The following is a 21,572-nucleotide window of genomic DNA, read 5'->3' as shown; positions in this document are numbered from 1 at the left end:
TCGAGTGTCAAGACATCTTTCACCAGTGCGCTGGACCGAATAACTGTGAAGCAAATGTCTCAACTTGGGGATATATTATAGCAACGGGTTCTCGAACAATGTTTACAAAAATCCAGTTTTATCCACTAGCAAATATTGCAAGGGTAGTGTCTCATTTGACGAACACACGTACTCCAAGAATAAAAGGTTCTGACAAGAATCAATGAAAGTGATGATAATCATTAGACCTGTCCAAAAAAAAAGAATTTTTTTTCTTTGTACCCTTCTGAGGTCTAAATTTGTCCTTTATGATGACACAAAAAAAATATAAAAAAATTTTTTTTTCAGGATTTTTTTTGAGCCTGCTCATCGGGTTTTTGTATTTCCCATTTGATTAACACGCGCGCGTATGGCTGTATATCTTTGACCTTACATAACTTAGTCAATTTTAATCGTAGAAAGTTGATATTAGTCTCATTTTGTAGCTTATGAAAATACAATTTTATACTTTCGAATAATAATACTTATCCTACTAATAATAATAATAAAATACGTTTACAAGTTAAATTCCATATACCTGAAAAGTCATGATTTTTGAGATTTTCTTGAAACAAAACTATTAACAATACAAAAAAACGTACAGTGATAATTTAAAGGTATTTTCATGAGCAAAAAAAATGAGACTATTATCAACTCTCTAGGATTAAAACTGACTGAGTTATGCGAAGTCAAAGATTCACAGCCATACGCGCGCGTGCTAATCAAATGGGAAATACAAAAACCCGATGAGCAGGCTCAAAAAAAATCCTGAAAAAAACATTTTTTTATTTTTTCTTTTGTGTCATCATAAAGAACAAATTTAGACCTCAGGAGGGCACAAAAAAAAATTTTTTTTTTTCTAGACAGGTCTAATAATCATACCTCAAATTTCTTATCAAGTCTCAAGTCCAAGTTGAAGTACCGTGTAAACCAAACGTGTTACAAAGCAAGACGTAACAGTGTCTAGAATTTAGTCACTTTTGTTTTTTAAGTAACAAAATGGGTAACAAAGAAAGACGACCATGTCTAGATATTAGACATTTTTGTAATTAATTAAACCAAACTTGTTACGAAGCAAGATGAAAGTGTCTAAAATTTAGATACTTTTGATTTTTTTCGAGACAATTAAATTTATTGAATAAAAAAAAAAAATATAATTTAATTTCTCCAATTGTTTTAACAGGAGGATATGATTGGTATAAAATAAATCTTTTTTCACTTTATTCGATGTTTCTAATACTTGAATCGAGATTTATTTTTTGTTTTAACCAAACTGTTTTTCACTTCTTTTAAATATTTTTATTTCCTAGACCAAAATTTCTATGTAACAGAATTTTTTGTCTTACATTCAACAAAAAATTTTAACAGTGCAGCAAAAGGCATGCATGCTAGAATTATCACTGCCAACTTTTTATTAGGGGATTAAAAATGAAAAAAGCTCTGTCAAGTGGCTAGAACACACAAACATCATAATAAATTTCATCAAAGAAAATCTCAAAGTCTCATGTTTCCACTCCGCCTCGCGCCTCACTCATAGCGTTTAATAAAACCCTACTATACTCTAGTACCACGATATACTATTTTTACGAGAAAAAATCGAGACGGGAAGAAATATTTTTTTGGTAAATCGAGACAAGATGAGACGAGACGAAGATTTGTTTTTTTGTGAGACAAGACGAGAGAAAGCACATTCTCGTCTTGTCTTGTATCGTGGCATTTCGAGAAACAATACACATTTTATTTGTTGATTTACAACATGTAGATGAATTCATGCTACTCCTTAAATATTCCCAGCATATTACAATAGTAGCATCCATCTTGAAGCCATTAAATTTAACTTCCAGAATATTGAATAGAATATACAGCAGTGCAGCCTGCTGAATTAATATCATCATCAATATGCCACCTGGTCCTTGACATGAGGCAAATGACGATAGCCAATACAATTCATGGTTACAATTTTTTAATTGACCCAAGTCAAAACCAACAAATATTTTACAGTGACACGAATATCTGTTGCAGACAACTTTACCATGATTTATGTTCATTGTTTTTACTATTATCTCTCTTGATTCTTCAATAATATCTCTTTTTCGATTTATTGTACTCTGATCATGAACCTCAGCCTTTTCAATTATTGTTGGCCCATATGCTAACCACGTTATCACCAACCCTGCTATTATTATTTTCATTTTTATTTTATTTTTGACTCATGTGCAAGATTTTATTATTATTTTGATTATTTCTGACGAAATAAATATGGCATGTTCAACACTTGGTTGCCACGTGTATCCAACTTTATTATTATTTTAGTTTAATATATTTACTAACAGAATTTATTTTTGATTTTCTTTCAATTTATGATTCCTTTTTTAACAATTTTATTTTTTCTTTTGATAATGTATTTATACATTCATCTCTTTTATATAAAATCTTTCTCTTCTCACTCTCGTAATTTGAGCCTATTGTAAAGTCTTTACGACTAAATTTTTACAATTTGTAATCTCTTTTTAATTATGTACTTATACAATTATTAATTTATATACAATATTGCACTTTTCTCACTCGTTGTCAAGCCTCTAGTTGGGAGCCAGTTGTAGATAGACTAAATTTATCTTTTCATTAATATTGAATAAATTATTCTTTCACCTATTATTTTTTAACATTCATACACAAATTGACTTTTAAATATGATCTGATAACAATTTATTTTAAAAGATACAACATTGCAATTCCCTACTCAGATTCCATGCATGGAGATGTACCTCGACGTCTAATAGAATGGATGATGGAATTCGTCAATTCTCTTTACAGCTATCAAAAGCGAATAAATTAACATGAACGAGATATTTTGGAGTGTCAAGACATCTTTCACCAGTGCGCTGGGCCAAATAACTGTGGTGCAAATGTCTCAACTTGGAGATATATTATAGCAACGGGTTCTCGTACAATATTCACAAAAATCCAGATTTATCCACAAGCAAATATTGGAAGGGTAGTGTCTCATTCGACAAACACACGTACTCCAAGAATAAAAGGTTCTGACAACAATATGTTCGATTTTACAAAACCCCCACCATCGAAGAAATTGAACATAACGAGAATCAATGAAAGTAATGATAATCATACTTCAAATTTCTTATCAAGTCTCAAATCCAAGTTGAAGTATAATAAAATGAATGAATGTGACATATTGATATTTTAATATTTGAATAAATTAATAAATAAATAATGATTGTTAAACTCAAGGATCGTATTATAATATCGAGTAGCACATAAATTTTTTCCATTAATTTTTAATAATTATTTTTTACTTTTAGCATCATTGATATTTTTTTTATCATTATTTTTACTTTTTCATATTATTTTTGCATTTTAACCTGATTTTTTATTTTTCCCCAAGCCGTAGTTGCATTTTTACTTCAGCCACTCGATAATATACGTCCGTTGAATTTAACACTTATTACCACTAGTTTCCAAGCAAAAATCATAAACGCTGACTATCATGGGAAACAGTATCTATTATTGGTAAAGAGATGTTCCCTTTTTAGATCCTCCCTTCATTTGATATTTGATTCCATGGGAATTATAATTTTAATTTTTAAGGAACTTTACTCTTGCGACAACTTTTGTTCTATTCATATCATAAATTAAGTAGAATCATTTTTTCAACAAATCAAATATTAATTATATAGAAATAAATAAAATCAATTTAACATTCTAAGAATAAATAGAAAAAAATTCATATCAGTGAATTCTAAATATAAATCAGTCCTGGTGATAAATTAATATTTCGGTTATTATTTTAACCTTCCTCATCCCATAAAAATAATTGATTGTGAAATTTCTCAGGGGTGTTGTTTCTCTGTGATACGATTTTCAACCGATTGGATATTTCTTAGCGATTACCACCAACCAGGCGACTATCGAGATTGACACGCTCTGCAACAACATTGGTTTAGGGATATTCTTACATCGAGGTTTATCTACTATTATACCTAGAGATGCAAAAATACCGGTATTTTTTTTTTCGGTAGCAATACCGTATTTGATACCATATTGATACCGTATTTTCGGTATCAATACTTAATTGGTCTCTGCTATGTATAAATACGGTATCAAAAAAATTTATGATACCGATACGGTATCAATACCAAATGCATCTTCTTAGTTGCAAAATACGGTATCAATACAGTATTAAAAAAAAAAAATCTAACGAATGAATATAAATAAATAAATAAATAAATAAATAAGATTATATTTACCAACTCCAACCTCATTACCGACTAGCAACCACAACTAAATTTTACAAATAATTTTTTAAATGAAATAATAAATTTTTTACCTATTTTATTAAATTCATTAAAAATACAATTTATATAATAATATTTTATATGTATAATAAATTATATATTAATATTTTTTTGATTTTTTAATAGTATCTACTATTTTGATAACTGGTATTTGCAACATTTACACAAAGTCAAGTAAACCAGTTTATCTTGAAATTTAATCACCACAAATACCAAACGGTTTCACAATACGCATATTGATGTTATAATTTTAATAATATCAATATTATTGTTATATCTTTTATAATATTATTATGGCTTGACTTCAAATCACAGTTAGACTTTAAATAAAAACTGTAAATTCAAGTTTAAAAAAAAAGAAGAAAAAGAGACTAAAAAAAAAAAATAAACACATTTTTAGTACTTACTTATGAATAGTTTCAATTTAAAATTTTCAAATCCTGAGAATTTATTTTTAAAGTAACAACTGAATTACAAGATGTACATCTAAATTTACCAGTCATTGATCAAATAATTGATCAGCTTCAAGATTCAGTAATGTTTCAAAACATTCAGTGTATTTAAAACTAAAGTACGACTTATTGAATCACGTTCTTCTGTTTCTAATCTTTACTTATTTGTTTAATTTATATTTAACAACATTGAAAAAATGTTTTATAATTTATATAACGGCATACCTTTCACGCGGTTTTTTTCGTGAGTTTTTTAACCGAAAATTATAGTCAAAATATAGTAAAAATAATAATACAGATAAGTTGTTCAAGTACGTTAATATTTAATACGTAAATTGAATAGAATTCAAAGAAAAACCCTATTTTTTACCCCATACGTGAATTCATACTACTGATGTATAGCTGCCAAATACAGGCAGGTTGTGAATAAGATACTTGGGAGCCCCATACGTATTGTTTTTGGTCACTGAATTTTTAAGAATGTATTGATTTTTACATACGTATTGAAAATATACAATCAGATACGTATTGATTATTTTGTAAGCCCTTATATACGTATTAATTATATACTTTAATTTTCGTCAGCCCCATACGTATTGCTTAAATTTTTTTTTCAGCCCCATACGTATTGCTTAAATTTTTTTCAGCCCCATACGTATTGCTTAAATTTTTTTTTCAGCCCCATACGTATTGCTAAATTTTTTTTGAGCCCCATACGTATTGCTTAAATTTTTTTCATACGTATTGTTCCACCCCATACGTATTGGCTTTAATTTTTTTAGCCCCATACGTATTGCTTTTAATTTTCTTTATACGTATTGCTTTTATTTTTCAGCCCCATACGTATTGCTTTAATTTTTACCCCATACGTATTGCTTAATTTTTCAATATACGTTATTGCTTTAATTTTTTTCAGCCCCATACGTATTGCTTCAATTTTTTTTAGCCCCATACGTATTGCTTTAATTTTTTTCAGCCCCATACGTATTGCTTTAATTTTTTTTGACCCCATACGTATTGCTTTAATTTTTTTCAGCCCCATACGTATTGCTTTAATTTTTTTTAGCCCCATACGTATTGCTTTAATTTTTTTTGACCCCATACGTATTGCTTTAATTTTTTTTGACCCCATACGTATTGCTTTAATTTTTTTTGACCCCATACGTATTGCTTTAATTTTTTTTGACCCCATACGTATTGCTTTAATTTTTTTTAGCCCCATACGTATTGCTTGAATTTTTTTCAGCCCCATACGTATTGCTTCAATTTTTTTTGACCCCATACGTATTGCTTTAATTTTTTTTAGCCCCATACGTATTGCTTTAATTTTTTTTGACCCCATACGTATTGCTTTAATTTTTTTTGACCCCATACGTATTGCTTTAATTTTTTTTCAGCCCCATACGTATTGCTTGAATTTTTTTTAGCCCCATACGTATTGCTTTTATTTTTTTTAGCCGCATACGTATTGCTTGAATTTTTTTCAACCCCATACGTATTGCTTCAATTTTTTTTAACCCCATACGTATTGCTTGAATTTTTTTCAGCCCCATACGTATTGCTTTAATTTTTTTTGACCCCATACGTAGTGCTTTAATTTTTAGCCCCGTACGTATTGCTTTAATTTTTTTTGACCCCATACGTATTGCTTTAATTTTTTTTAGCCCCATACGTATTGCTTGAATTTTTTTCAGCCCTATACGTATTGCTTCAATTTTTTTCAGCCCCATACGTATTGCTTGAATTTTTTTTGACCCCATACGTATTGCTTCAATTTTTTTTAGCCCCATACGTATTGCTTTAATTTTTTTTGACCCCATACGTATTGCTTTAATTTTTTTCAGCCCCATACGTATTGCTTTAATTTTTTTTAGCCCCATACGTATTGCTTTAATTTTTTTTGACCCCATACGTATTGCTCTAATTTTTTTTGACCCCATACGTATTGCTTTAATTTTTTTTCAGCCCCATACGTATTGCTTGAATTTTTTTTAGCCCCATACGTATTGCTTTTATTTTTTTTAGCCCCATACGTATTGCTTGAATTTTTTTCAGCCCCATACGTATTGTACTTGACCCTTTTTTAGCCCCATACGTATTGCTTATTTTTTAAGCCCCATACGTATTGCTTGAATTTTTGACCCCATACATGTTGCTCTAATTTTTTGACGTATTACTTTAATTTTTTGCCCCATACGTATTGCTTGAATTTTCCAGCCCTATACGTATTGCTTGAATTTTTCAGCCCCATACGTATTGCTTGAATTTTTTTTAGCCCCATACGTATTGCTTTTATTTTTTTTAGCCCCATACGTATTGCTTGAATTTTTTTCAGCCCCATACGTATTGCTTGAATTTTTTTTGACCCCATACGTATTGCTTGAATTTTTTTTGACCCCATACGTATTGCTTCAATTTTTTTTAGCCCCATACGTATTGCTTTAATTTTTTTTAGCCCCCCATACATGTTGCTATTTTTTAGCCCCATACGTATTCTTTAATTTTTTTTGACCCCATACGTATTGCTTTACTTTTTTTTAGCCCCATACGTATTGCTTTTATTTTTTTCAGCCCCATACGTATTGCTTGAATTTTTTTTAGCCCCATACGTATTGCTTTAATTTTTTTTGACCCCATACGTATTGCTTTACTTTTTTTCAGCCCCATACGTATTGCTTTAATTTTTTTTGACCCCATACGTATTGCTTCAATTTTTTTTGACCACATACGTATTGCTTTAATTTTTTTTGACCCCATACGTATTGGTCCAATTTTTTTTGAATGATCATTATTAATTTCACTGATATTATTATAAATCGATAATATTATTGTTATTATTACTAATATTATATTGATATTATTATTATCGATGATATTTTTGAAATTATTATTTTATTTATTCTATGGTTATACATATATGAATATTGACGCGAGGAAGTGGATTGTAAAAGGAATAAACAAAGGACTTGACCTTGAAAGTGCTTCACTCTTTGATAATCGTTTAATCACCTCATGAAAGTATAATCGTTGATTATTAATTATTAAACCCAGCAATGCAATTTTACGTTTTTCAGACGTAATCCAGCTTGACCTATCCACAATATATCTTGCTGTAAAACTCTGGTAAAATCTTCTCAACCATGCTGCCGCAGTTACAGCTTTTTTCAGTGACGAGAAATTATCTAAATAACTCTCACTTATGGTTGACATTGCATTGCAAACCAAAGGTTTCTCTTCAACTTGAGTCATGTCAATCTCTTGATTGTTTAACACAGGCCACTCATTTTGATTTTTAATAATCCAAGCTGGACCCTGCCACCACAAAAGATCTGTATATAATTGTGATGACGATGTACCACGTGATACTACATCAGCTGGATTATCTTCACCTGGTATGTGATGCCAGGTTGCCTGTGTCAATGTATTTTGTATAAATACCACTCTATTATAGGCAAATGTGTTCCGTCGGAAAGAGAGGTAAGTGAGAAGAGAGAGAGCAAGAAAAAGATAAAATTTACTTGAGAAAAAATAAGTTGAAAATGTAAAATAAAATAAAAAATAAAACATCCAACACATGGAGCTAGCGTGTCTAATCCTCTGACGGCACGAGCCGATGCCGACTAATCCCTCAAACTGACAACGTTTGCCATTAGAAAAATATTGCAGTTTGAGGACAATGAGGATTAGGCCGCTGATCTCGAAGACCACCCAGTCTTTCGAGGAACACCATAGAATGCATGTAATAACATTTTGGAAGTTTTGTCGGGTCCAAGCGACGCTTGGTTATACAAGCGTCGTTTGGCCTTCTAGAATTTTCCTTACTAAGGCCCAGAAGCTGGTTAGCGTCCTGGACCTTTTTCTAGCATCAGTTGCATTTGCAATCCCGTAGCCTACGGAACTCTCTCTTGTCACTTGCTCTTACAAAAAATCACTTAAATAAATTCAAGTTAATAAATAAATTTAAACTAATTTGATAACCAATTTAAATAATAATATAAATTATAAATAATAATTTTAAATGATGATAATTGAAATTAAACGAAAACAAAGACAAAAAATTATTGTGTTGATTATTTAAATATATATCCTAAATTAAATACCAGATATAAATCCCTTAACGGGCAATATATCCAACAAAATGTTTTCCAACGATTAACGTCACCAGTTATCCAATAATATGTAATGGATGAGTCAGTCCACAAGTGTATGCTTGCTGACTGACAATCCAAACTCTGTTGAATATCTCTCACTAATTTAACCAACAGTACTGCTGCTGACAACTCCAATCTTGGTGTTGAAACTTTACATTTCTTCTTATTGGAGCTGTTGGAGTCTGATTTGATAGGTGTAAGTTTCGACTTGGATGCTATTGTAGTACTCTTAGCAACACCAAGAGAATCAATAGTCACCAAGTAAACCACAGCACCAATTGCTGCATCAGATGCATCACCAAATCCATGAATCTCCATTGAAGTGACTGTTGGTGTGATATTCAACCACCGTGGTATTTTTATCTCTGACAAATGACTCAGTTGTGAGATAAAATCTCTCCATGGACCCAATAAATTCTCAGGAATTCGCTCATCCCAATCAAGTTTGATTTTCCACAATGACTGCATGTATAATTTACCTTTTACAACTACTGGGGAAATCCAGCCAAGTGGGTCAAAAATTTGAGCCACTTGAGCTAACACGACTCTTCTAGTAACTGTTTTAGGCTCCTTGAATGTTATAGGAATGTAACTAAAACAGTCAGACGTCGTATCCCAGTTAAGCCCAAGTGTCCTGAAAATCTCATGATCTTCACTTAAATGGTTGGTTGATTTCTCGTGGAAATCCTTTGGGATATAACATAGTAACTCCTTTGAATTGCTCATTCATTTTCGCAATTCAAAACCACCAGAGTGAAGCATCTTTTTAATTTGTACAGCCTTGTCAATTCCTTGTTGTAAATTGTCAGCACCAACATATATATCATCCATATATGATCCTTGTGATATTGCCGACTTTACAAGTGGAAACTTATCTTCCTCTTCCAGTTCAAGCTGTCTCAATGTAAGCAAAGCCAGGAATGGGGCTGGCTTGGTACCATAAGTTACCGTGGTAAGCTCATACTCTTGAACTGGTGAGTCGAGTGTATCTCTCCAAAGTATTCTCTGATATTTTCGATCCTCAGGATGTATTAAGATCTGCCTGAACATTTGCCTGATATCACAAGAAAAGACAAAACGTGACTTTCTCCACTGTGTCAGGACTGATACCAGAGAATTTAATAACTTTGGACCCTCGTATAAGTTGTCATTCAATGATTCCCCTGTATTTGTTTTTTGTGAACCATTGAATACAACTCTCAATTTTGTTGATGTACTCGACTCTTTTATGACACTGTGATGTGGTAAATAATAACACTTAGAATGGTCTTCAACAGGTGATGCTTTTACCATGTGACCCTGTGATTCATACTCAGTCATGAATTCACAATATGCCTGTTGAAGAGTTGGATTTTTGACCATTCTCTTTTCTTGGTTATAAAGCATTCTCAATGCTAACTCAAACGAGTTACCAAAAGTGTCTACAGGTTTTTTAAATTGATACCTTCCCACAAAACGACCATGAGTATCTCTCTCGTAATTTGAATAAATTTGAGATGAAATAACTCATACAAATGTCATCTGCAGAATCTGATGACTCTGTCATGTCAAACTGCTCATCTTGCAGCCAAAATCTCTTGACATGATTGTACAACTCTTTCTCTCTCTGACAGGAAACTCCTTGATGATAATTTTTTGATGCTGTACAGAGAAAAGTATTATTCTTCAAATTCAGGGTACTACCAGATATAACCCAATCAAGCTCTTTACTCTGAGCAATTGATTGACCCTCTGGTCTCTTTATGACACCATCCTTCAGTACTGTGCTGTATACATTAGCACCAAAGATAGCATCAATTGGAGCTGGTACATAAAACTCAGGATCAGCAAGCTGAAGATGTTTTACGTGGGCCCAGCTGTCTCGCAATTGCTTGGGAATCGCAACTGATGGTAATAACCCTGTTAGTTTTGGCATTACCAATGCCTTCACTAGATGACGTTCGACTAAGTCCTAGTCTATTTGCCAGAGCCTCCGACACCAGTGAAATCTCGGATCCTTGATCCAGCAATGCTCGAGCAGTGACAACCCTACCCCAGCGATCAAGTGAATCCGTAATGGCTGTTGTCAGCAGTACTGGTGGTCGAGGGTTAGCTGTCTCTACCAGGACTTGTGGATGATTCTCCACCTGTTAAAACATATTAGTAAAATTTAGCTCCTTAATATACTAATCCTACTAATGAATTAACTTAAATTTAATTTCTCATCATGTTGTAGTATGTGTTACCACGTAACCAAAATACTACAACTCTAATTGGTACTCTTGGCCATTGAGTACCACACCTGTGCCTTTGTACATATTCAAGAATAGAAAATAAAATGAAACAATCTCATAGACAGCTGATGACAATAATAGGCAAGATAAAACGCCTAAAGATTCTGATTCCAGCTCGATATTAATGCAGCTTTGTACTCGTATGTGCTCAATAAGTATACAAGTATACATGTACATGGTGCCTTTTTAACAGACTGACACATGCACATGTATATATATAGCAAACAACCATGTCATACTACGTCTAGTATGATACAAGTAATTCAATATTATTATTAATCAGAAAGGAGATGAAAGGAATTTAAATAAAAGGAATTTTTAAATAAATAACTCTTAACACTCTCAATTAATAACCAAACTAACAGTTGCCATGATATGTATTCATAAAAAGATATAAAAAGAAATATGTACAAAGGTGATCTCAAATTAAGGCTTTGAGATCACGTGATGGATATCCGAGGTCATTTTTCGACATCCAAAACTCTCTGCACAACAACGCAGCCGTACCTAGCAACAGAGTAAAAAAAACACACAAAAGTTTTTAATATAAAAACAAAAAATTAATTTGCCTTTGTCTCTGGTGCCTTTGGTTGTGGTGGTGACTTTGTGGCTGTTAATGTTGTTGCTTGTGATGATGTTGATGATGAATTTGATGGTCTAGTCGACCTACTCTTGTAGCACAACATAGTGTGGTGCTTTTGGCCTGGACATCTTCTGCAAGACGCCTTAGCCTTACATTTAATGACAGCATGTGACCCAAGGCAGTTGAAGCAGATGAGTCTTGGTCGCTTTGTCTTAACGAACTCATCTCGCTTCAATGCTGACATTGAAATGAACTGTGGGCACCTCACCAAGTTGTGCTCTTTACTTTGGCAGAGCTCACACAGCTGATTATTAGCTGTAGTTGCTAGAGTACCAGCATGTACCCTGACTGTATTTGGTGATGGAACAGAGTCATCCATTTGTTCCACCTGCTCTACCGTCTCCATAGACCTCTCTCTTGAATTTAAAAATTCTTTAAACTCTGCCCAGGTTGGAGGCTCAGTTGTATTGGCAATCTTTTTTTCCCACGAGGACGCCAAAGAGATGTGTATCATTCGTGATACACGATATACAATGATGTCATCCCAGTGCTCAACTGGCCTGCCCAGTTTCTCTAATGCTGCACGAGAATGCTCAACCCTGGCCAACATACGAGATAACTCGTGAGCGGTGGCTGATTTCATCTTCTCAATACCCAGTAAGTTGCTGAGCTCAGCATTGACCAACCTTCGCTTATTGCCAAAATCTCTTTAATTGGCCCCAGGCCACAGCAAAATTATCACCAGTGACGGCAATGCCACCGATTTTCTCTTTTGTTCTCTCATCCAATGCCATTTGCAAATGGCGGAATTTGGAAATGTCTGAAATTCCAGGTTTTAAAATAACTACCTGTTCAAACAGACTTTCAAATTCTAGCCATTTGGTGAAATCACCATTGAAGGTTGGTACATCCAATGGTGGCAGCTCATTTGAGTTGCCTACAAAGACGGCATTGGAACAACAAGTGTGTTGAGTAACTCTTTGATCATGGCCGAGGTGTCATAGTAACCTTCCTCAACCATGACTGACTTTTGTTGTTCTTCCATGATCTATTGTCAAGCTCTAATTTTGCTCTATCATTTGGCAAGCGAGCCAACTGGGACCGCATGAGTCTGTCAGTATCTGTGTGTTGGTGGAAAACCCTCTTGGCTTCCTCGTCACGAACCGACAACTGACTGATAGTAAAGACTTTACCCTCTTTTTTACCAGTCACAACCCAATTGTAAATTCTGGTGAGGCGATCAGAAAGCGATTGTTGTGTGACATATGACTCATTGAGATACAACTTAATGACGTCCATGTCATGAGCGGCTTGTAATTGCTCTGCAGTCATGGCTATCTTGTACTCCGGCGATTTAACATCCTCAGTGGATCCACTTGAACCACCTGAAGCACCGGATGTACCCTCTCCTTCTGCCATTTCCTTTAAATATATTGAAAAACAATTAGAAAATGTTTATAAACAATATTTTAATTCACGACAGTGAAATCACATGTCCATATTTGAATTCAAGTGTATATAACATGGAATAAATACTGGACATTGGATTAGGAACATAGGAGCCAAGACATATTGAAAAATGAACACCTGTCACTTTTTCAACCTTGAGCAAACTCGTAAATTTCTGGTTACAATATATATTTTTTTACAAAAATATCCCCATAATTTTATTACTATTTTTTAAACAACTTAAAAGATAATAATGACTCTTTGTGCCCTTTGAGTAATACTAGCGTGTACTCAAATATGCGCACAACTCTTATGACCATGCGGTCTGACATAACCAGAAAAGTAAACGCAATTAATTTACCGCGTGGTTTGTAAAAAGAAAAATTATGATCTTTCGATCAACTCGACAATGCTTGACCACCCGGTAAAATAATTATTGCTTTTTTAGCAATTATTAAGCATTGTTGCATCACTCAGTGATGTGAGAGAAAAATTTTCCTTTACCACGCGGCCCGTGCGTGAACCCATAGTCCCTGCGTGGACCCCGAATTCCGATGCGTGAACCCAAAAATAAAAAATTTTTTTTTCCAGCCTCATGGCGCTCAACCGGTTTTAACACTCATAAAGCTAACACAAGAACTGTATTTCCCGATTAAATAATTAAATGTATCTACTCATGATTAATTAATTAACGACCACTGATTTTAAAATATAACTCACTCTTTTTGCTCGAAGGACCAAATATTGACGCGGGGAAGTGGATTGTAAAAAGGAATAAATGATAAAACACGAGGTGTTTTAATTAACAGATAAATTAACGGTTTATTGTAAAACTAAATAATGTATAAATTAAACTCCTTGCAAAAGGTGTCATACCTTTTGCAAACTCTCAAAAAGTTAACCTCAAAACCACTTGGTGTTGTATGCACCAGGTGTTAAATACAGTGAATATAAATTAGACGCTTAGTCTATCGAAGTACGATGCGATGTGTCTCGTAGTCCAGTTGGCGTAGATAGTCAGAGAAGTAACGAGTATTCTCGGATCCATCCGAGAATGCACGAATCCAGCAAGCAAAGTCGCGCCTGCGCGTGGTGTATCCAAGCGTTGGCGTGACGTCAAAAATAAAGTTGACCGGCAGGTGCTGCTATACCAATATAGCGGTCTCTTGCGTAAACACAACTCAATATTCAACTTCCATTGAGTTTAACAATTATTAGAAAAAATGTCTAAGCAAAATATTGAACGCTGACTAGTATAGGAACCAGTAATTTTGATTGGCTAAAGATGTTTCCACCAAGGATCATCCCTACTTTTTTATTTAATTTTTATAAGAACTTTTGAATTTTTAATTTAATTACTCCTCGACAACCTTTGTGTTATTTATATCGTAAATTGATTAATATTATTGTTACGTATTGGTATTTTTAATATTGTTATATCCTAGTTGACGTTATAAATTCGTAAAATATAAAAAAAAAGGAAACATAAATTATCAACTAAAATAACGACACAAGACGTTTCTTTTCTCACGAGATTTTAGATTTCATCAAAATTTAAGAAACTAAAATAAAAATATTTGATAAGACCCAAAACTACACAGCTGTATGCACTTAAAAAGTAATAAAATGATATACAAACTAAAGGGACTTTTCCCAAACTATTTTACCGGATACATAAAAATTTTACGACTTTCTTGGAGCCAGACGCGACAGATTAGATTACATCTACGATAGACCAACGCAATACCCTCGGATAGCGGCACATTTGGGACCAGCTTTTTTGTCTCCTACTCTGAGAAAATACGAGTACAAATACACCCCAAAATACTAAGACAGATCAGTTGTCGTTAGGGACCGGGAACCGAAACATAGCCATGTAATTATCATCACGTTAGAGTCAAGTCTTCTGACTTAAAATCTTTGTAATCAGACACATTGTAACTTAACATAACATACAAGCATTTTATAAACCACATTAGAATTAAGAATAAGGCTATTCGCACCATTTGGGTGTTTTTAAGGCGTCTCTAAAGCGGCTTTAAGGCGTATTTAAGGCATTTTTTGGGGGATAAAAAAGTAACTAGAAAAAATTAAATGGCGGAATGAGGCGAGTTTAAGGTGTATTTACGATGAATATTAATTTTTTTTGAGAGTATTATTCAAAAAAATTTAAAATATACGCGTAGTGATAAGGTGAATTTAAAGTGTAAATAAGGTGTAAATAAAGTGAGCTTAATGTGTGAATAAGGTGTAAATAAAGCGGGCTTAAGGTGTAAATGAAGTGTAAATAAGGCTGAAGCTGTTGTAAATATTTGCGCCGAAAAAAATAAATAAAAACAAACAGTGTGACACAATATGACATGTTATGAATAATTTTGATTATAAAATTTATACCTATATTTATATATTTTGTTTATAAAATTTTGATCAAATGAGATATGATAATTATTAATAAATATTAATTAAAAAAACAAGTTTAAATATACATGACACATGACATTATGCTTTTAAAATTTAGAAAAAAAATAATTAAATAAAAAGTTGTAGTTATATCACATGAGTGATATAAGTAATATAACTCTGATATTCCACCTGATGGTTATTAAAATCACCACATAAACCTTTTGTTTAACTTTTCCATTTTGGATAAAGTTTAATATAAACTTTAGTACTTTTATCTCACTGTACAACTAAAACTAAAATTTATTTGTAACTTTGTTGTATCATTCAATAAATTATTATCATCATTAAAAATTGTTTATTCATGACTAATTATTCTTGTTTCTTTTGGTCTTCCTCGACTTCTTTTTTTGGTACCACTTTCTTTTGAATTTTGATTAACAGGAACTAATTTATAACCTGGTGGACATACTCGATGTTCACACTGAAGTGTCGTTACATTTCTAATTTTAACAGTCGTCACCTCAATTATTGTCGAGTGATTATTTGGAACGATTAATTAATTATAACAATCAACGAATTAATTGTAACAATCAACAATACCAGTCATTGTACAAATACATTTTCGATAATAAGAAGATTCAAATGTTGCACTAACAACATAAGGCACACCATGATAAGCACAAGGATAATTATGTTTTTCAACACAAGCTGCACCATTCCACCATAATACTCCATTACATTTACATACATTATCATATCCTAAAAATATTTCATGACATACATTGCAAGCTGATTGAATTTTAATTGGTTTATTTGTAATGATTGGATATGAAATAAAACAACCATGAAGTTCAACTTTTAATCCAACATGTTGATGCCATTGAATTGGTTGTATTTTTAAATATTGTGCTTGTATTGGTTTTGTCAAATTATTAATTTTTGTTATTTTATCATTAAAATTAGCTGTAAATATTTTTTTAATATTTAAAAGATCAATAATTGGATTCCAATTGACACCATCGTTACCATAATATATTTTGTAAGCAATTGTCCAAATATTATTTGCTCCCTTCGTTTCAATACCAGTTATATTTCTATTTTCACAGTTTTCGTTGGCAAATACCTGGTGATGATAATTTAATATTTGACAATAATGATGAATCAGTTGTTGATGATACTGTAACTTGTTCATCAATCATAACACAATTATCAAAACCCATTGGTTCATCACATATTGGTTTTGATGTTTCTTCTTCTTTATCAATTATTATCTTTGGAGTTACAGTTTGGAGCTTATTACAACCATTTAAATCAACTGACATTGATATACCATTATGCCAAGTTTGTGGATTTATTTTTATTATTTTAGCCTCAATTGGAGATGTGAAAATATGTTTAACCGGTGTAAATGCATCAATCGGACCAGATAAAGTATCTGGCATGTATGAAAATTCATGATCATCTTGTGAATAAAGTAATTTATAACTTGTTACAAATTTATTGTCAATTGGATCACCAGAAATAATTATACTATAAATTGGTTCTAATTTTGGTAATGTAATTTCGTACCATTGATTGGTATTGGTATATTTTGCTTGCCAAAATTTTGGATTATGATTCTATGGCTGATCGTCTTCTGAGCTGCTTGAATTATACTCAATGACTTCAGAGGTTCCCTTGAAATATTCAACAAGACTATTGTAGTGTTTACTAATACATGGTGCTGCTGGTGATAGTGTACTTGGTACAATAATAATATTTGTTGTCAATGATATTACTGGCGTTGTTGTATCAATTACTGTTGGATTTGTCGTTTCAACTGTTGTAGATTTTTCACAAGATGTATTATCACAAGTATAAAAATTACTAAGACACTGGCATCTTTTGCAATTTGTTTCTTCGATAACAACACCAGGTTTTACAGATTCTTCATTGTGGGATATACAATTACAATCAGCAATATCAACACATGTTTCAGGATCTCGCCAGTATTTATTTTTTCCACAAGTTTTTCTATCTTTAGCAGTACAACCTGGCACACAGTCTCAATCATACCATCAATAGAGTTTCTGTCGTTGTTGTTGATGTTACTGTTGTTACTGCTGGAGATAAAGTTGGTCTGCATAATGGACGTAAAGTAATAACATTATACCACCAATCACAAATCATCGCAACTGGATTATAAAACATATCTTTTCCACATGTTTTTTGAATTAATTTTGTTGCACCATTAGTACCAGGAGCACACTTATAAAATACATGACAATCAATTGGATCAGCTTGACTCGGTCGAGTAATATCACAATTATCTGATGCAGTAGTATTTTCACATTTACATAAAACACTTATTTCGAAATCAACACAAGGTAATTAATTACCATTTGATTGACAAATTAAACCACGTTCCAAACTACACTCAGCATCTAGACCAGTTTCTTTTGGACTTATATGACCATCAATACTTCGACATTTAATGTCAATCATTTTGTCTTTTGTACAACGTGATGAATTATTAAATTCAAGTAAATCAATCATTGAAGGTAATGGCTCAGTGTCAATTGCTCCTGTTATTGATTTCGTTTCATTATTAGATTTTTCAATTGAATGTTTATTTATCCATGGTGTCCAGCCATCAATACATTCTTCGGATTCTTCCATATACACAATAGCTGGTCTTGTTGTTGTTGTTGATGTTGTTGATGTACATGGCAAACCATTACAAATAATTTTACATGACTACACAAACATGTTTCTCTCGGACATGTTAATATACATGGTGAATAATTACTACATTTTTCATCACACTGCATTGGACATGAATTTTTAGATCGCCATTTAATTGGAACAACACGATTATTACATTCATGAGCATAAGCAGCAAGCGCAGTACAAAGACACTCACAATTACCACCTTGATCACAACCACATGTATCAAATATACATCTTTAAATGTAAGGCTCAATGTCAACCTCTGAATGACATGCTTCAAATAAACTTGTCTTTAATTTACCACATTTTTCAACAGCCCATATTTTTCTTTCTGGATGTTGTGCACATGTATCAGTTATATCTTTTGGCTCTGGACAATTATTTTTTTTTTTTCATGAATCACCAAATATACGTGCTGATACTTCTGATATTCCATCTGGTGGTGTTTTAAAATCATTTTGGCTATTGTCATTATAATCACCACATAAACCTTTTGTTTTACTTTTCCATTTTGGATCAAGTTTAATATAAACTCTCGTACCTTTATCCCATTGTACAACTAAACCTAAATCAGGCACATCTAAGAATGAAAATTCACCTGCATATCTAACAGCAATTCTTTGATAATTATTTAATGATAATTGTTTGTCATTTGTTAGAGTTATTTTTTCACGATTATTTGCTGTTTCAATACTTAATGTTATGGCTTTTGAACATGTTACCCATGATGTACCACATGGTACATTTTTTGTTGATATTTCAAAACAATCATCAGCACCAGAACTACCTTCAACAAATACATAATCACATGCACCTTGGAGATCATATGTTTTATCATCAAATATTTTATAATGTGAATCACCCCAAACAGAACATATACCTGGACATATTTTATCTGTACATTTCCAATGTCCTTTATCACATTTACAAGTATTACATTCTTCTTGCATTGTTGATCCATCTGTATAACTTTTACCACCATGATAACATGGACAACTTTCTTGTTTAACACAATTATCACTTGGTGAATCAAGTACACATCCTTTTTTACAAATACAACTAGGCATACAAATTGTTGGTGAATAAATAATTTTGTCATTCATATTTCTACATGTGCTTGGTATTGCTGGTTCACAATTTGTCAACTCAAGATTTTTCATTGTACTACAAATTGTCTGGAGACTATCTGATGATGGATATTTTTTAATTTCATCATCAGTTGCTTCTTGACAAGACCAAATAGCATTTTTACACGTGCATATATTTTGACATTTTATTCCAGCACGTATTCCACGATAACCAGGTTTAAATTCCATACTCTCATTGTAGCATGGACATAAATCAATGTCAACACATTCACCATGACTATCAAGAGTTTGTCCCTCTGGACAATTACATCCTTCAACACATTCACGATTACATATTTTATGAATATTATTAACATGATTAAATGATATATCATTGCATGATCTTGTACAACTGTTACCACAAATTTGATACTCCTGACCAGCTGGACAATGAAGCTAACATTCTGATACTTCTGTTCGCCATATTATTTTAACACCAACTTCAGCACATTCTTTTTGCGTATGATGATAATATTAGACATAAACATCTTTCAATATTCCTTTCACAAGAACACATATCATATTTACAATTTTTATAAAATTCTTCTGGATCAACATGCCAATGACAAGATGAAAAAACATTACTCCATATTATTGAACAATGTTTTTCAGCATTTGATAAACGTTCAGGATTTTTATCACATGGATGTGTTGTATCTTCTTTTAATATATCTTCACATTGTTTATTTGTTTCCCATTTATTTGTAAATGGTAAAATTGATTGTTCAATATCATTACTTGGTGTTAAAAAATCATCTTTTTAATTATTCGTAAATGTACCACATAGACCTTTTGTATTTCCATAAAATGTTGATGGTGCATTTATGTAAACTGTTGATATACCATCCCACCATATTTCTAAATTATTTGGCATATGAACAACAATGAAAGTACTACTTGCAATACGTATTTTAGTATTACTATTGATAATTGGAAATTTCGTTATTTCTTCATTATTAATTTCAACTTGATGACTTTGTTTAAGCTTTATTGTTAAATTTTTTTGACATATTTTTATTGATTTAACACATGATGGTGAATCTGATGGTATTAATCCCATACTTTCAGATATTGCACCAAGACATGCTACATTTTCAGCTTCAATACTGTAATTATCACCTTTAACAAGATAATAGCTACATTTACCCATAAAATCATAACGTTTACCCTCAAATGTAACATAATGAGGATCACCAACAACTGAACATCTTGAGCTACAAATAACTTGTGTATAAATCCATTGTCTAGCAACACAAGTACAAGTATTACAATTTTTTTGGTATAATTGTACTTAGTGGAAATGATTTACCTCGTAATCTACATGGACATTCTCCTGGAGTAATACATTTGTTTTCATGAAATATTATTCCCTCAGGACAAAAACAACCTTCCTCACAATCTTCAATGTCAATTATTTTTTTAGCTTGTGTCAGGTCTTCACCACAACTTTGCTGATATTTTGATCCACAGCTGTTATAAATTCTCCCACCTGTACAGTTCATTGGACATAGATTTTGATGACGCCATGATAATGTTTTTGTTAATCTATCATGATAACATTGACGAACGTAGACATTCATTGCTTCACACGCACATTTTCTTTTATCAACTTCATGACAATTACAATAATCCAATTGACAAGTACTTTGTAATGCAGCAAGATCAAGTGTTTTTGAACAACCCTTAAATCTTAAATCAGCAAATAAACTATCACAAAATTAAATAGATTCTTCAGTAATATCTGATTTGAATTTATGATTGCTTGCTAAATTATCATCACATGTTTTATCAATTTTCCAATTAGCAATAAATGTTGCTAAATTAATTGAATGACTATGATCTTTTCTTGTTTTATCATCAGCAGGATTACCATTCATTCTTCCACATAAACCAGCAGTTCTATTTCACAATGATTCATTTGATTTTATTCGTACGAATAAACCACCATCCCATTTTAAATTAATACCAATAGTATGAAGTGATGCAACAATTAAATTACCTGACATTTCAAATCTTAGTTCAGTTAATTGAGCTGTTATTGGAAGTATTTTTTTTTTATTCGTGTGAAATAGTGATATAGTGTCATTTAATGTT

The 21,572-nt window shown here is 32.2% G+C and overlaps 2 protein-coding genes and 1 pseudogene across 2 annotated transcripts; all 3 read right to left on the bottom strand.

Moving 5' to 3' along the window:
* Positions 1 to 7,690: 7,690 nt before the first annotated feature.
* Positions 7,691 to 9,402, bottom strand: LOC122850391. The gene is made up of 2 exons (XM_044149546.1): positions 9,034 to 9,402; positions 7,691 to 8,194 (listed from the first exon to the last, which is right to left on the bottom strand). The coding sequence occupies exons 1-2, from the start codon at positions 9,400 to 9,402 to the stop codon at positions 7,691 to 7,693; spliced, it is 873 nt and encodes a 290-aa protein (XP_044005481.1).
* Positions 9,403 to 9,660: 258 nt separating this feature from the next.
* On the bottom strand, positions 9,661 to 10,296 carry LOC122850390. Its single transcript, XM_044149545.1, has one exon. It carries the CDS (start codon positions 10,294 to 10,296, stop codon positions 9,661 to 9,663), a length of 636 nt encoding a protein of 211 aa, XP_044005480.1.
* Positions 10,297 to 15,997: 5,701 nt separating this feature from the next.
* On the bottom strand, positions 15,998 to 21,355 carry LOC122850389 (annotated as a pseudogene).
* Positions 21,356 to 21,572: the final 217 nt, after the last annotated feature.

The sequence above is a fragment of the Aphidius gifuensis genome, linkage group LG2 (genome assembly GCF_014905175.1).
Source record: "Aphidius gifuensis isolate YNYX2018 linkage group LG2, ASM1490517v1, whole genome shotgun sequence".
In the NCBI taxonomy this organism is placed as follows: Eukaryota; Metazoa; Arthropoda; class Insecta; order Hymenoptera; family Braconidae; genus Aphidius; species Aphidius gifuensis.
This window is presented reverse-complemented; position numbering and strand designations above follow the sequence as displayed.